The following is a 16,045-nucleotide window of genomic DNA, read 5'->3' as shown; positions in this document are numbered from 1 at the left end:
ACCTTTTATATCAAACACGCAGTGTCCGGCGTCTGTCTGTGGTATCATGCTTGGAAGTTGATTTGGTTTGGGCTATTGAAACAGGAGGGAATATTGTAGCATCCCTAATAGTAAGGTTCATAGGGGCAGATGTATTAAGCCTGAGGAAGTGATAAACAAGGTGATAACGCACCAACCAATCAGCTCCAATATGTAAATTGACAGGAGCTGATTGGCTGGTGTGTTATCACCTTGCACTTATCACTGCTTTATCACTTCTCCAGGCTTAAAACATCTGCCCCATAATCCTAAAATCCAGACTTCTATTAATAATCTATGGAATTTAAGATGACAAACAAGAACAGAGACCTCACTAAAACATGCAGCACAGAGATGAGACTATGACCAGCGTTTCGGATGAATTCTGCCTGCACGTACAGTATAATTCAACACTGAAAATATAATGCTTTAATACGTATGACATTATTGACGGGTGTGGATCATCGGGTCAACCCTAACTAGGTTGAAAGTCATTAGGTCAACCACTATTGGTCGACAGTGACTAGGTCGACACGGTCATGAGGTTGACATGGAAAAAAGGTTGACGTGGGTGTATTTATGGGGGGGGGGGGGTCTTTTTCTTCGAAAAGTGACCGGGAACCCCAATTAGTGCACCGTGTCCGCTCGCCATGCTTCGGGCAAGGTTACTATTCCCAAGCGAAGACCACGTGGATAGTAAAGTAAGAAAATGTTGATTTAAAAAAAAAAAACTCACGTCGACCCTTTCATGTGTCGACCTTTGCCATGTCGACCTAATGCATGTCAACCAAGTGAGGTTGACCTAAAGACCGGATACCCTGTGGAGACACTTGAAACACGTTTTGGCTGTCTGATGTGTGACCCCTTATACTGTACTGTATCTGCACAATGTGGGTAATTCAGAGTTGATTGCAGCAGCAAATTTGTTAGCAGTTGGGCAAAACCATGTGCACTGCATCATATATAACATTTGCAGAGAGAGTTAGATTTGGGTGGGTTATTTTGTTTCTGTGCAGGGTAAATACTGGCTGCTTTATTTTTACACTGCAATTTAGATTTCAGTTTGAACACACCCCACCCAAATCTAACTCTCTGCACATGTTATATCTGAAGGACTCCCACCCAGGGATCAGGAAGATTCCATCCATCAAGGAAACATTGTGAGGATGAAGAGATTTGTTTAGACCAGGACAGACATCAGCGCGAAAGGAGGAGATAAGAGAAAAAGAAAAGAGAAGAAAAAGAAGGGTACAGGGATCCAATTCATATAGAGAACATCAGAAAAAATACCAAATGAAAAGAAAGAAAGAAAGAAAGAAAGAAAGAGAGAGAAAGAAAGAGAAAGGCAATAAGAACACACCATATGAGGATGAGAATGGGACAAACTCTGTTGAAGAAGAATCTACACATACCAGAATCTACAATCTTAGTAAACATATACTTACGGAGGATGAAACCAATGTGCTAAAGAAGGGACTCAAGTATGCACAATCAAGTTAGATGGACCACTTTGAAGCTTATGTGGATCTCCAGAGATTTATCAGAAAACTAACTGAAAAAATTATTTCATGATCAATCCATGACGAATGAACAGCAAGAGAAGCCCAACCAAGTTCAGACCAAAGTCGATATTCTTTCCAGCTCATAAAAGGGCTGTTTTATTGAAATTTTTAAAAAATTGTGAAGGAAGAGATTGAGAACAAACCTTTAAAACCATTACATAGACCTAACATGAGTAAGAAAGAAAAGGATGCTTTAAGATATCTAAAAGAAAATAAATCGATTATTATTAAACCTGCTGACAAAGGGGGGTCGATCGTTATACAAAATACAGAGGATTACAAAAAAGAAATTGAAAGACAACTCAGTGACCAGAGAATTTTAAAAATTAAGGGGTAACCCCATGGAAGGAGTAAAGAAGAAACTAAACGGCCTATTGGATAAATACAAACACATAAGGATCATCACGGAAAGTCAACGAAAATACATGGAGATTCTCCATCCATCTATTCCAGTGATGTACACCCTGGCCAAAATCCACAAAGTTAAAGAACATCCACTGGGGAGGCCCATCGTCGCAGGTACGGACTCTATTACATCCAATTTATCCCAATATGTCGATCACATATTGCAACTGCTGGCCCAGAAGACCAGATGATTAACAAACTCAACATGATACAATGGGAATCAGATTACTTCTTAGTCACCGCTGATGTAACATCGCTATACATGGCTATCGATCATCAACATGGGTTAGAAGCAACAACCTTCTTTTTGGCTCAAAAAGACTTCTGAGGGGACCTGAAGACTTTCGTCAAGGACAGCATTGAACTTATACTAGCCAACAACTTTTTTTTGTTTCGATGACTCCTTTTATTTGCAACTTCATGGCACAGCCATGGACACCAGGTTTGCCCCCAGCTATGTCAACCTGTTTATGGCTCAATGGGAGGAGCAATCTGTGTACAGGGGGCATGAGCTGGGGGCAAACCTGTTGCTATGGGTCAGATACATCGACAATGTTTTATTCATCTGGAGGGGAGATCCTACTTCACTGGAGACGTTCTGCGAATACCTTAACAAGAATGACAGTAGCCAAGAAAAAGTACATTTTTGGGATTTAACCATCTTTATAGAATCCGATAAGATAGGGACCAAAACATACGTGAAGTCTATAGATTGTAATTCCTTCATTCCCTTCACCAGCAATCACCACCCCAATTGGTTGGCATCGGTACCCAGGAGTCAATTGCACAGAATTAGAAAAAACTGCTCAAGGATAGATGATTACCGAACACAAGGATTGACACTTAAAGAACAGTTCCTTAATAAGGGCTATCATGAGAATAAGGTGGAAACATCATATGAAAAATATGGTAATGAGAAACAGGCAAGATATGCTGGCACCCGTAAGATTGGTAGACTCTTCAAAGAATAAAGATGAAAGACAGTTTAAAGAAAAATCAGGAATAACATTCATTACCAAATACAATAGCCAATATAAAGATCTGGAACAAACTGTAAAAAAAATTGGTATGTGTTATGAAAAGACCCCATCCTGAAGGAATATATCACAGAAAGACCAAGATTTGTATACCGAAAAGCGGACAATATATACGGAGACAGGTAGTAAACAGCGTGTTACAAATGGGTGTTGAAAGAACGCCATTAAATCAAAAGGATTCTACAGATGTGGCTCGTGCCAAATGTGTAGAAATTGCAAAGGATCAAACTCCGCCATAACCAAGTACACATCCACCTATAATCAAAAGGAGTTCCCAATTAGGGACTTCATAACTTGTGACAGCAAGAATGTGGTCTATCTGTTACAATGTGCGTGTAATAAACAATATGTGGGCAGGACCACACGAAAATGAAAAGAAAGAATGAACAAACAAGTGAGAAATATAAAACGGGCTCATGACACATGGAGTATCAGCCCATTTTCAAAAAGAACATGAGTGTAACTTGTCTGGTTTGGTGTCTTTTTGCGGCATTCATCTAATCCACAATAATTGAAGGAAAAATGATTCAGAAGAGAGGTTGGCCCGTAAGGAGATGCAAACCATCTTTAACCTTGGAACACTAGACCCAAAAGGACTGAACCTTGATTTTGAAACCAAAATGGTTTTTATAAGAAGATTGGTTTATCTCCTGTGTTCAGTTATGTCTTCATTTTTATACAACCATGAGTTACAGCCTAGATGGAATGGCTGTAGTAAACATTCCCTTTTTAATATTAAAATCATATTCCGACACTTTAGGGACATTTAACAAATACAGGATATTTTTCTATCCCGTATAACTTAAATGTTTCACTATATAGTACATATGTGTATGCCCTCATTTAATATAGGGTGAGCCTGTCTTTTGACATAAAAAAACTTCTGACATAAAATACTTCTCAGTTTCCCTTGTGTTTGCTTATATCCCAGTATCCCCGATATGAAGATCTCTTAGACCCCAGTATCCCCTATTATGAGGAATTCCGGAATTTTGAGTATTTAACTTATGATAACATCCACCCTCTTGAAAAGGTTACCCATTGTATAATACCATCTTATGTTTATTTATGCTTTAAATAATTTCATATTATGTGATTTTATGTATATTGAGTTATTCTCCCCCCCCCCCTCTTTGGGGTTTGGATTTTATGATCATGTTCTGGCACCCTAATGTAAGTGTTAACAGGCCTGTCAATATTATAGTCCCTCCTCTCATCCTCCCTTCGGGATTGCATTATACCGCCACTTCCGCCTCCTGGAACACAAGCGCTGTTGTGCGTGTCAGCGCTGAATGGGGATGATGCGCGGGACACACAGAGGTGCATCATCCTCAGAGTCTATGACTTCAGGCACCGGAAGACGGTGTAACCGGATGTCCACCGGATGTCATTTGCGTTCCAAGGGTGTTGTAAAGCAAACGACAATTAGAGCTTCTTTTAATGTTTTTAGCCACATATGAAAGATTCCTAATTACAGTATTTAATGTCCGGCTTATAGTGATTTAGGGGATGTCTCAAAACAGTCTCCTGAGCTTAGTTTTAAGCCATTTTTCACCACGGCCCAATTAATTACCCCCCACACAAGGGTGGACTTAAACTGGAGAGTTTACATATCAGTGACTGTAGAACACCAGACATACCTTGACAAAGACAACAAGTTGAAACGCGTTGGTTTTATTCGGGGGCGGGGGGGATTTCCACCATTGAGGATCTCAGCCCTAGGAGCATGGCAGGCCAGACTTCACCACACTCCAGGTCCTGTGTACTTAATATATCTTTTTCCTCAATTGAGTGGTTTTCCCTCCATTTATAAGGTTTTTTTAATCTATTGAGTTTTATTGAATACATTTCTTTGTTCTAACTACTCCTGATCAGTCCTCCTTTACGTTTCTTCCACCATCTGGTATCAATATAAGAGAAACCTTAATATGGACCACGGAAGTTGGCACTGAAAGAAGGGGTCTGAAAGAAACCATTACGGGCATATTGTCCTTCGTCCAAACGTGAGTTGGGGTACGCCCTACCATCTGATAATATTTTGGCTCTATTCCCTAAAGATACCTTTATAAGAGAATTGATATACGTACCCACGTAAGTTTGGTACGTTAAGAATTACTGAGTAGAGGATAAAGATCACACTCTACCCTTTCGCACAATTTACCATCATTATTGGGAAAGTACTACACTATTGGTCCTTTTTTTCTTCTCATGTCTTTCACATTCCACGAGAGAGAGAAAACATAGGAAGATCTACCCGATGACTTCCAGTCCGTATGAGAATCCCATGGAAATGATACCTTTAATGAGCAATAGACACACACACCCCTTATGTGAGTACGGTGCGTACCTTTGGAATTCTGCTGTCGATCCAGAAAAACATTTGATGATAAAAGCATCTTTGTATATGAACATTGGACTGTGAACAAACAAATTCATTGGACTATCTATGGACTTATAATACCATTTATTGTTGTTTATATTTAGAATACCATCCATTGTGTAGACTAGCGCAAAATAGGTCGTATTTCTTTTTTTTTTTTTTTTTTGGTTCCCCCATGGTTTTGCCCAACTGCTAAGAAATTTGCTGCTGCGATCAACTCTGAATTACCCCCAATGACTTTGGCTCTCAGTGCTGGAGACACCTATAGAGGCCGCTTGGTTAGAGCTGGAGCTTATTACGTATGATGCTTTGGAGCTGATCATTGGTTAATGCACCTGATCAGTTTGGTTTGGAACACTAGAAATTTGGTTTAGCTTTCAATTTTGAAATGTGCTGTGCTTGGTGAATTCACTATAGCGGACGCCAACATGGAGGAAAGTGCTTAGGTAAACAAATGTTGATAAATATAAACACACTATTTGGGATAGTTCAGGATTACCAATACATATGGATAAAGAGGACACCTGATCATCTATGTTCACTAATCAGTACATGGTGGTGATCATGCTTCTGAGTTTAATGAGCTGCATTGAGTGATGTCTTGTGACATTTTAACCAATCAGAAGTGCATAATGTCACTGCTGTAGATGTGGCCTTGGAATATAACAAAGAGCCACTTAATATAATGTACAGGGGATACAATGATTAAAAGCAAACTATTATTTTCCTGCATTCAATATAGTAGTTCACATAATCTTATGAGTAAGTACTTTAATAGAACACACTCAGTTTTTTTGTTTTTGTTTTTTACATTGCAATTTACAAGTACCCACTGGTATCATAAATATCAAATACCCGATTGTCATAAACTTTCAGCAATACTAGGTTATCAAATCATTATGCAAGCACTCCGCCGGCCCATCATTACATCATGGCTAGTGTCAGGGAGTATGTGTCTTTACTCGCACCAGCAATATGAACTGGCTGGCATTACATAGAGAGGAGAGTCTCAAAATGCCAACACGAATAGCAATTCACACTCCCAGTTCAGGGTCAATGATCAAAGAGGGTATTATTGCTAGGTACAGATGGGTTCACAGTTATCTTGACTAGTTTTCTGCGCCTAGGCACAACATGACTTATTAGCATAAACCATTCATCTATACAGAGAACAATACAGCAGGGGATGAAGTCATTACAGCACGGGATTAAGTCCGATTGGCCAGTCTCAGTTAATCCTAATAAAGGTCAAGATAAACGTGGACCCATCTGTATAGGGATTTTTGCTGGATGCCTATTACAGTTATCTTAAACTGGTATAGGTTGTACCCATGGGTTGGGGTTAAGTGGTCAGCATACCAATGCCAGGATCCCGGCCGCCAGAATGGTGAGCGGAATGAAGACACTCGCTGCGCTCGCCACAGGTTCTTTTCCCACTCTATGGGTGTTGTGGACACCCACGAGTGGGAATAGCCCCTGTTAGCCGGTAGTGTGGCTGGCAGCATTGTGAGTGTTCGGGATCCCGGCGTCGTTATGCTCACCGCCGGGATCCTGTGCGCCGGCCACGTAACCACTTCCCGTACCCATAGCTAGGTCTAATTTTGGTTGTACTGCTTTTTGGACAGAGAAAGGGGCATAGTTGAGCAAGAAGTGGCCATGAAATGTGGGTGCAGCTAGTGGGTGGGGTTTCAACAGATCCACGAATATCATGGATGCTGAGATTTTCTTTGCTTTTCAAGCGTTATTTGAAAAGCTCCTTAGATGGGTGGGGGGTTTCTATCAGAATATTGTTAGCGAGGTTATTCAGCTTACTACACTTTTTATAAATTAAGAAAAATAGAAGCATTAACTTTTTATATTCTTTACAACCACCATTCACATGTAAATAGGATTCGCCACTTGCATACTTGGAAGAACTTGATAAACTGTACACTTAATATTGGTTACAAAATTATACTTCAGGTTAGATATTAGGAAATGGTCTGCATTTTTAAATACTAATTTACAAGTTTTATCTATCTATCTATATATATCTATATATATATATATATATATATATATATATATAGTGCTTATAAATTGTTGTGGCAGAGTTTCTTCTTCCTTGTTATAAACACATTATTCAATTTATAAAAACAGACACCTTGTCACTGATAATATCAATATGTCACTGTTACATAAAGCTCTGTAGTACATGACGTGTATGGCGTTGCCAATATTTCATATTCATCCATCGTGGCGTTCTAGGCTGCTTATGTGATGCGTCACATGAGATACCGTCTCTGCAGACTCATGGCAACTACAATCCTCATCATCTCATTTGAATAGAATTTGTCCATAAATAAATGCACTTTTTTTTATACTCCTCTATAAGAAGTCTTTATAAGGCTTAGAGCAGTGTTTCACAGCCTCTGTTCTCAAGGTGCGCTAACGGTCTGGGTTTTAAAGATGGCCATACTTGAGCACAGGTGACTTAATTAGTGCATCAGATATTTTGATTTAACCATCTGTGCTCAAGCATGGTCATCCTGAAAACCTAGACTGTTAATGTGCCCTGAGGACCAGGGTTGGGAAATACTGGCCTACAGATTAAGGACAGATCAAAAAGTAAGTAAAATTTATTGTAGCGCACAGTTGGTCCAAATGCTCCCTGGCCCAGCCTGACCCTGCTTGACGGAGCCCCAGGCAGCTGCCCAGTTTTCCTTTTACATTAAGATGGCCCTGCTACTGGACAAAATGTATTTAGAACACGCCATAACAGGAGGAACTTTACATTCTGTGGATATGTCGGTCCGTACGTAACTGTAACTCAGTTTATCTGAAACAGTTCTTAATTCTGAGAGCGATCCAGTTGCATTTCCATGCAGCTATACACATATGAAATCAACAGGTAACATACCTGGAGGAGATCTATAAAAATATATATATATATATTGTTTTCAGGTGTAGCATATAATTAAAGTGTAGTGAATTTCGCTATTAACTTAATTTTCAAAAAATGCATAGCTTTTATTATATTTATTTAAATTGTATATTTATTGACTCATTTCATAGACCTCAATAGTAAGTGACTGCTACAGCATATATGAAGATATATGATTATATATATATATTAAACTATGTTTTGATTATAAAAATTTTTTAATATTATTCTTTGACTTTTAGTGGTCAGATATAGTACTTATACTAGCCTGCAGGTGGTATAGAGAGCAATATCCGTTTATGCATAGTTTTAGACTGCAGATAACCTCCTCATGAACGCATCATATGTAGGCTGTCCAAGAGAGCCATGTCTATGAATTTACAGCAAACAAGTGTGCACTATGGAAATAACCTCACTTTAAACAGTAGAAGTGCTAAAACACTTATTCCTATTCTCTGAGTCATCTTTAACCTGAATTTTCCATATACTCCATTGATATTTTTTGGTTGTTGTTGTTATGTGTTGGATTACGAAACATTATTTTGCTCTATGAATTATTTAAACACATTAAAGATGGAAGCTTTTTTTTTCTCCTCGCAATATTGGCAGGTTGGACCCTGATATTTAAATATAACAGTATGCCTCTTAATATACAAATAATTTGTGTACTGAAGATTATAAATTAATGTAAAGAACGCATGCAGTCAACTGCATATTTTACAAGCAATATCTATATTAAGGATCATTTCTTTGGCAGGCCAGAATCCAGCTGGACATGCAATAATTACACATCAAAAATTGATAAAATATTATATTCAAGTGACACTGCAGCCATGTTCCCTCCAAGCAGGGAGCTTGGGAAATCAGAGTTAAAATTTGAAGGGCCCTACACACCTATAGATAATTTATAGCGATATAGGCGATATAGTTGAAAAACGAACAATATACCGTTAATATCGTTCAGTGTGTAGTCATCAACGATGAACGATGCGCGTCCCCACAGTCGTTCATCTATGGTCTATCACCTTTTATTCATGGAAGCCAATTTGGACGATATTGATGTTTGCAATGTCAAATCGTTCATACAAATCATTCAGTGTGTATGCTAAAAATTGTTACTGAAAAATTGTTCATTGTTCATATCGTCCATCATTCAAATCGCCCGGTGTGTAGGTCTCTCTAGTCTAATGAGAGATTGACCCCAAAATTTGGTTTGAAAATATGCTGTTCAGTACAACCCTGCACCATGACATTTCCTAACAAGTTTTAGACTCTTCTTCCCAATGGCTCAGCTTAGAGGGAACAGTGCACAGAAGACATTAAGATTAAATATGACTGCATATATACATATATATGCATTCATACACCCACTCACACACATGTACAGTATATGCTATACATGAATCTCATCCTTTTCAGACTCCGGTGTCACTGGCCTTGAAACACTAAAAATATCCTGACATGGTATTTGGAGGGGGCTGGAAGGAGTTTTAGGGGGAGTTGGTGGGGCTTTATTTTCAGACAGTAGTTTTAGGATTTCTGACACCTGCTGCTCAAGAGCCGCCATGCGACAGCTTAGTGATTGGATGTCGTCCTTGAGTTCATGTTTCACCTCTTGCAGCGTGGTCTGTAAGGCTTGTTCAGGAATAGGGTAGAAAGGGTGCTTTGCATCTGCTTGAACTGGACTATGTTCAAGTGGACTGCGTGTCTCTCCTGCTTTGTCTAGACGAAGGTCACTTTTTGTAATACCACTGTCACAAGAGTCTGTTTTCCTCAAGGGGTTTTTAGAAACTCCACTTTCTGGATCTAAACATTTGGGGTCATCTGTAAGCAGGCCCATGGACTCTGCCTTTGTAACATTGTTCCAGTCCTCCTTCTTCTCCTCGTGGACTTGGATGTTGTTCTTCAGCTTCAGCCAACCCTTTGCATTAGCATTCTTGACCCGCATGGGACTGGTAACTTTAAGACATTTTGGGTCACCACTGCCGTTTGGCTTTAGTTCTATCGCATCTCTGTTGTTCTGTTTCAAAGACTCGCTCGTTCTAACATAAGAAAGAGATGTCTGAATAGGCGTTATCTGGGACACGGTTACAACGCTAGTGCCAGTAATGACTGCCCCATTGTGCAATGAACGCTTCTCCACTTGGAGCTGGTTCCGTTCCAGGTCACTGTGTGCCGAGCCTTGATTTCGCAACTCTTTCTGCTGTTTGAATTTTTGAAAGAGCTTCCGTACAGGGTGGTCTACTGGGATAGTAAGGGTCACTTCATTCTTCTGTCTCTGTCGCTCCTCTTCTTCTTTCTTTACATCACTGATTTTTCGGAACACGATCTAATAGAAAAAAAGATAGAATCATTATAAACTAATGTTACGTCTGAGGTTCTCTAAGAGAGAAACTTTTACATTGCAGTTTCTTTTTATTTATAAATCCACTGCCTAGAGGCAGAGGACAGAAATGCTGTAATAAGCAGTTGGGTGAAAATACAATCATATTTTATTATAGCTCTTAGTTTTCTGTGTGCAAGGACTAAGAACTGTGCCTGTTTCTAGAGACAACACATCTTAAAATGAACATTTCAGGGAATCTTAAAGGATCTATAGCTCAAACCATTGTAAACAAGCTCACAAATCCCCTTTTCCTGCTCAATATTTTATAGCAAGTTCTAGCATGAACATTCTGTAATCCTGACAATCACTGGTGTATCTATGCACGGGCCCCTGGGTCCAGAGGGGGCCCACACCGCACACACTGCACCCATTTCTTCTATACTTACCTTTCCGGCGTCCATCGGCAACTGTGTGTGTGGGCCCCCTCCTCTCCCGCAGCCATCACCGCCGCTGCTAGTGCACTGAGCACTAGTGACTCTGGCACACTGCCAGAGTCTACAGCGCATGCGTAGGACTCAGAAAAAATGGCGCAGCAGCCATTTTTTTCAGAGTCCAGCGCATGCGCTGTAGACTCTGGCACTGTGCCAGAGCCTCAGTGCTGAGAGCGTTAACAGCGGCGGTGACTGCTACGGGAGAGGAGGGGCCCACAAACGGAGTCTGCACACAGGTCCCTTCCGCTGACAATGCAATGTCAAGTAAGGGTTACAGTCTCTGGTAGTATCTGCCCAATTACCAGTAGCCCATGCAATCATTATATTATTACAGTGTGTGGTTTATCATACCATTAATGAGCTCAAGATATTGCATTTTCCTTTTTTAACCAGTATATATATTTCCGTACAATGCACTATAAAGCCGTTTGAGTGTCCAAAATCCAGACCACATTTCTAAATGTTCCTATATGTCTTATACATGATAACATGTTGGATTACACATACTTTCACTTTCTAGACAAGTACGCAACACAAAGTATCTGCGATTTTGTTGCACTGTGCATCCTTGCAAGGTGTACAAAGGGTGACATATTTGCAAATCACGCAAGGGAGCCCGATCTCCACTTGCAGGAGAAATAGATTTAACTTGGCGGCACTCAGGATAAGTGCAACAAGGTCATGGAGACAGACTTGTGGGCTACTCAGTGATGAGGGTAGGCAGATATCTTATTCTAATCTGGAGAAGATGGGCACTGATAGTGGTTGCTTTCAGTGCAGCAGCTTTTTGCGCAGCTCTGAATCACGCATACAATGCGTAAGACCGTCTTTTCATATCTGAAGGGTACTTGTACATTCAGTGCAACCTGGAATTTCTGCTACTAATCCAGTTGCACTTTATTGGATTGGTTTTGATCTAGGGGCTTAATTGACGATAACTGCCAAATGTTTTAGAGACAGACCCAAGTTGTAGAGATTCATTCCTGGAAATATCCTTATAATATAATTCATCTTTATTCTGTATATTTTATACACATTTCAAGGGCTATAGTATCCTTTTTGTAGGGTATATAAACACAATTACGCCACTATAGAGCTCCTTAAACAGTGTGCCACACAGTATGACTCGTTATACATGTTACACCACACGGTAGTACTCCTTATACACGTTACACCACAGTAGAGCCCCTTATTCACGTTATGCCACACAGTAGTGTTCCCTATTCAAACTGCACCACACAGTAGTGTCCCTTATTCACATTGCTCCACACAGTAGTGTCGCTTATTCACGTTACACCACACAGTAGTGTCCCTTATTCATATTACGCATGCAGTAGTGGCCCTTATTCACATTGCGCCACACAGTAGTGTCGCTTATTCACGTTACACCACACAGTAGTGTCCCTTATTCATATTACGCATGCAGTAGTGGCCCGTATTCACATTACGCCACAGCACAGCTCCTTATACACAGTAGAGCTCCTTATACACATTATGCCACACAGTCAAGCTCCTTATACACAATGCGCCGCACAGTAGTGTTCCCTATTCACATTGCTCCACACAGTAGCGTCCCTTACTCACGTTATACCACACAGTAGTGTCCCTTATTCATATTATGCACGCAGTAGTGGCCCTTATTCACATTGCGCCACAGTACAGCTTCGTATACACAGTAGAGCTCCTTATACACATTATGCCACACAGTCGAGCTCCTTTTACCAAATGTGCCACACGGTAGTAGTGCCCCTTACATATCACTCTACAAAGTAATGCAGGCACACATATGACGGAAGACTGTCTGACGCTGCTGTGCTCAGCATCAGACCAGTGGGCTAAAGAGAACCAGTAAGCTGGAGAGAGAGTCAGATGAAGCTACGGGGCTAATTCAGGTTGGATCGCAACGCTCCGTTTCCAGGGTGGAGATGGAGCATTGAAGAGGCCGGCAAACGAGGGGTGGTGCGAATGGGGCGAGGCGGGAGTGGGATCGCGGCGGCTGCGCATATAAGTGGCCTCCTGCGGGTGCATATAAGCTGCGCCGGCAGGAGGTATACTTAATTTCTGCTAACAAGTTATCGCAATTTCTGCTTTTTGAAGGGGGGAGGGCGGCAGTCAACATGCTGGGCGGCCTTGCCCTGAGATGGGCCCCCCCCCGCATGCTAACAACAGGATTGCATATTCTGCTAATCAGCCGAAATTTCAATCCTTACTGAATTAGGCCCTACATCTTCAACACAACCTCCTGCAGAGAGCCAACCCTTCATGATCACAACTACATCAGCGGTGAGTCAGAGCAGAGGACAGACTCGGGTACAGAGGAAACTGGGGTCTCGTAGAAACAAGGAGTAAAGAGGAAAAGCTGGGAAGAGATAAACCCCTCCTCCCCTCTAGCCGTGCCGGATTGTGCAGACCGCACCTTAGACAATGTTACTGGGGGACTGGCGGCCCACGGCACAGTGGAGGCATATAATGATTTTGACTGACTCATTGTAATGCCACCGGTGGTTGGCCACTTAACTGCACCGCCGGTAGTTCTGCGTCTATGTGTATGTATATCTATAGAGAGATACTGAAGTTATGTTATTGTAACACTTTTAGCCCTATTTGCAATTCCCCAAACTCTGAATATAAAGACTTTGCATACAGATTGCTCTTTACACAGCCTTATTAAATTTCCTGGATGATGTGAATGAGTGCGTCTAGTGATCAGATACACTTGAATTTGCAGCCAGGTACTTTCTATTTAAAGATCTGCGCTGCCTTGCAGATAGTGTTTGTCACCTGAGCAGTTATGGCAGATGATCAGTATCCATTTAATGAATGTCTCTGTTACCAATTACCACAGTTGTACAATAATCATGGTATACAGGTTCAATTAATTTCCTGACCTGTTTAGGTAGGAGAAATAACAAAAGAAAAAAAAAGAAAAAAAGCCTTAATGGCTTACTATAAACATTTAAACAATTTACTGCCAGAGAGGCTTCTATTGTATTCTGCAATACCCTGACACCCTTTTGAGTGGTGCAGCCTTGTCAAATTGGGGGATGCCTGAGAAAATCAGTGATGTGGTTCATTGAGAAGTTTATAAAGGTTTATTGTGTCTAGTTACTTGCTTCCCATCTTTTTTTAATCTGGGATTCTAGGGAGTGTCTTTTATATATGGCCAGGCTTGGACTGGCCCACAGGGGTACACGGGAAACCACCGGTGGGCCCCATAGCCTGGGGGCCCACCTCCTGCTCTAAGGATTAGGTTCCAGACTGTGCACTTGAATTATACATTATACATATGTTACCTTATACTGGACTATGGTGTATTTTATGCTGTTATTAATCTGGTACATTATCATGCATGCAGCAGCTGAATTTACTGTATATATTTATGAAGGGGCCCAGAGGTTGCACTTTCTAATGGTTAGTCAAACCAAATGACCACACCCCCTCAGCAGACTGACCACACCCCTAAACATGGGCTCCTACCGCCGCATTTCCCCAGTGGGCCCTACATGCCCCAGTCCGACACTGTATATGGCTGCCAGTCTTTATGTACCCAATTAATTAGTCAGTCCCACTTTCAGCAGAAGTGAAAGTGGCGCACAGTAAAACGCTTAAGGAACTTTCAAATATATCAATTCAATAATGATTTCAAAGACAAATAACACAATTTCCTTAGTTATGAAAATGCTGGAAGTTGCTGAAACTAAATCGGTTATTTCAGTATGTATTTTTTTGTAAATACTGGAGACCCGTTCTTAGATAAAACAACAAAATAATTGTCTTGTATTACTGGTAAGGAGTGCACTGCTGACGAACATGTTTCGGCTAATTAAGTAGAGCGTTAACGTCCCAGTTTATGAGTACTGCACAAATGCATAATTGATAAGCTGATAAATAATGTATTGTAACTGTATCTTGCGACAGCATAATTAATATGACATCAAATTAACGCAATCGTACAGTTATGTACGTAATGATAAATTAATTGCTTTTATTTAACTCTGTAACTTGTCTGCATTTAATATTTAGCCTTTGGTCCCGTATTTCTTGACGGCTATAAGATTTCCATTGTTCTTGTGCTCTTTCAATTTATACACTGCAATTTTGCTAAAGGTAATTGGACTTTAGACTTTTTATCCCCTTGAAAATAAATGTTATGACAAAGCTATACAGAATCACAGAAATATGTCTCTTTAAAGGGATTGGAATATCCAAGCATTTTCAGTGGCAGGTTTATATAGCAGAAAAATGTTCCGTACAGTTTGCATATGTATTAACCAAATGTGCTGTCCACTTTGCAGAACTGTAATGTGATTTGGTACATCTCATCAGTCTTTTAAATGTAGGTCTGGTACGCTATGAAATAGAAATACATAGGAACAAAATTATTAATTTAAGCAAGAATGCTACTACTTTTGTTGGCTGACATTATTTGGAGATAATTAATATCACTGAGAAAAATTCAGCAATTAAAGAAAAACTCTGCAACTTTTTTGGGTGCCTAAATTGCACATTTTGTGTTGCGTCCAGACCTTTAGTTGGGTTTAGCCAATTTATGCGGCTAAACCTGACAATGCAGGGCGTGATCAGCGTGTAAACAGAAAAAACCCAATTAAACAGTGCCCCCCATCTCCGTCACTTTAGATGGGCGCATAAACAACTGAATGGCCCCCTTAGGCTGAGCATTGCGAGATGTACTGTACTAGTCCCCTCATTACATTTTTTGAGACCTACAAGATCTCTATAGCACCTGCAACATTTTTGTTATGTTGAAAAATCTGTGTAATAGGCCCTTCTCTCCTCTCTGTTAGAAAGTTATACAGTATTTTGGCAGAATCTGCGACTCATTCTGAGAAATGTATTATTACAATGGCATTTGGTAGCTATACATGCCTTACAGGGGCGCTGT

The 16,045-nt window shown here is 40.4% G+C and overlaps 1 protein-coding gene across 8 annotated transcripts in view; it reads right to left on the bottom strand.

Moving 5' to 3' along the window:
* Positions 1 to 2,491: 2,491 nt before the first annotated feature.
* Positions 2,492 to 16,045, bottom strand: part of KCNH5 (potassium voltage-gated channel subfamily H member 5) — a 544,426-nt gene continuing 530,872 nt past the window's right edge. For 4 of the 8 annotated variants that reach the window (XM_063947262.1, XM_063947264.1, XM_063947263.1 and 1 more), the window contains exon 12: positions 2,492 to 10,654. In XM_063947262.1, the coding sequence (XP_063803332.1) occupies positions 9,719 to 10,654 (936 nt within the window). In that variant the 3' untranslated portion in view covers positions 2,492 to 9,718. The remainder of the gene's footprint in view (positions 10,655 to 16,045) is intronic. The other 4 variants (XM_063947258.1, XM_063947259.1, XM_063947260.1 and 1 more) reach the window with 1 other exon arrangement.

Source organism: Pseudophryne corroboree, chromosome 12 (assembly GCF_028390025.1).
Source record: "Pseudophryne corroboree isolate aPseCor3 chromosome 12, aPseCor3.hap2, whole genome shotgun sequence".
Taxonomy (NCBI): Eukaryota; Metazoa; Chordata; class Amphibia; order Anura; family Myobatrachidae; genus Pseudophryne; species Pseudophryne corroboree.
The sequence above is the reverse complement of the archived record's forward strand: the minus strand, read 5'-3'. Positions and strand labels throughout refer to the sequence as shown.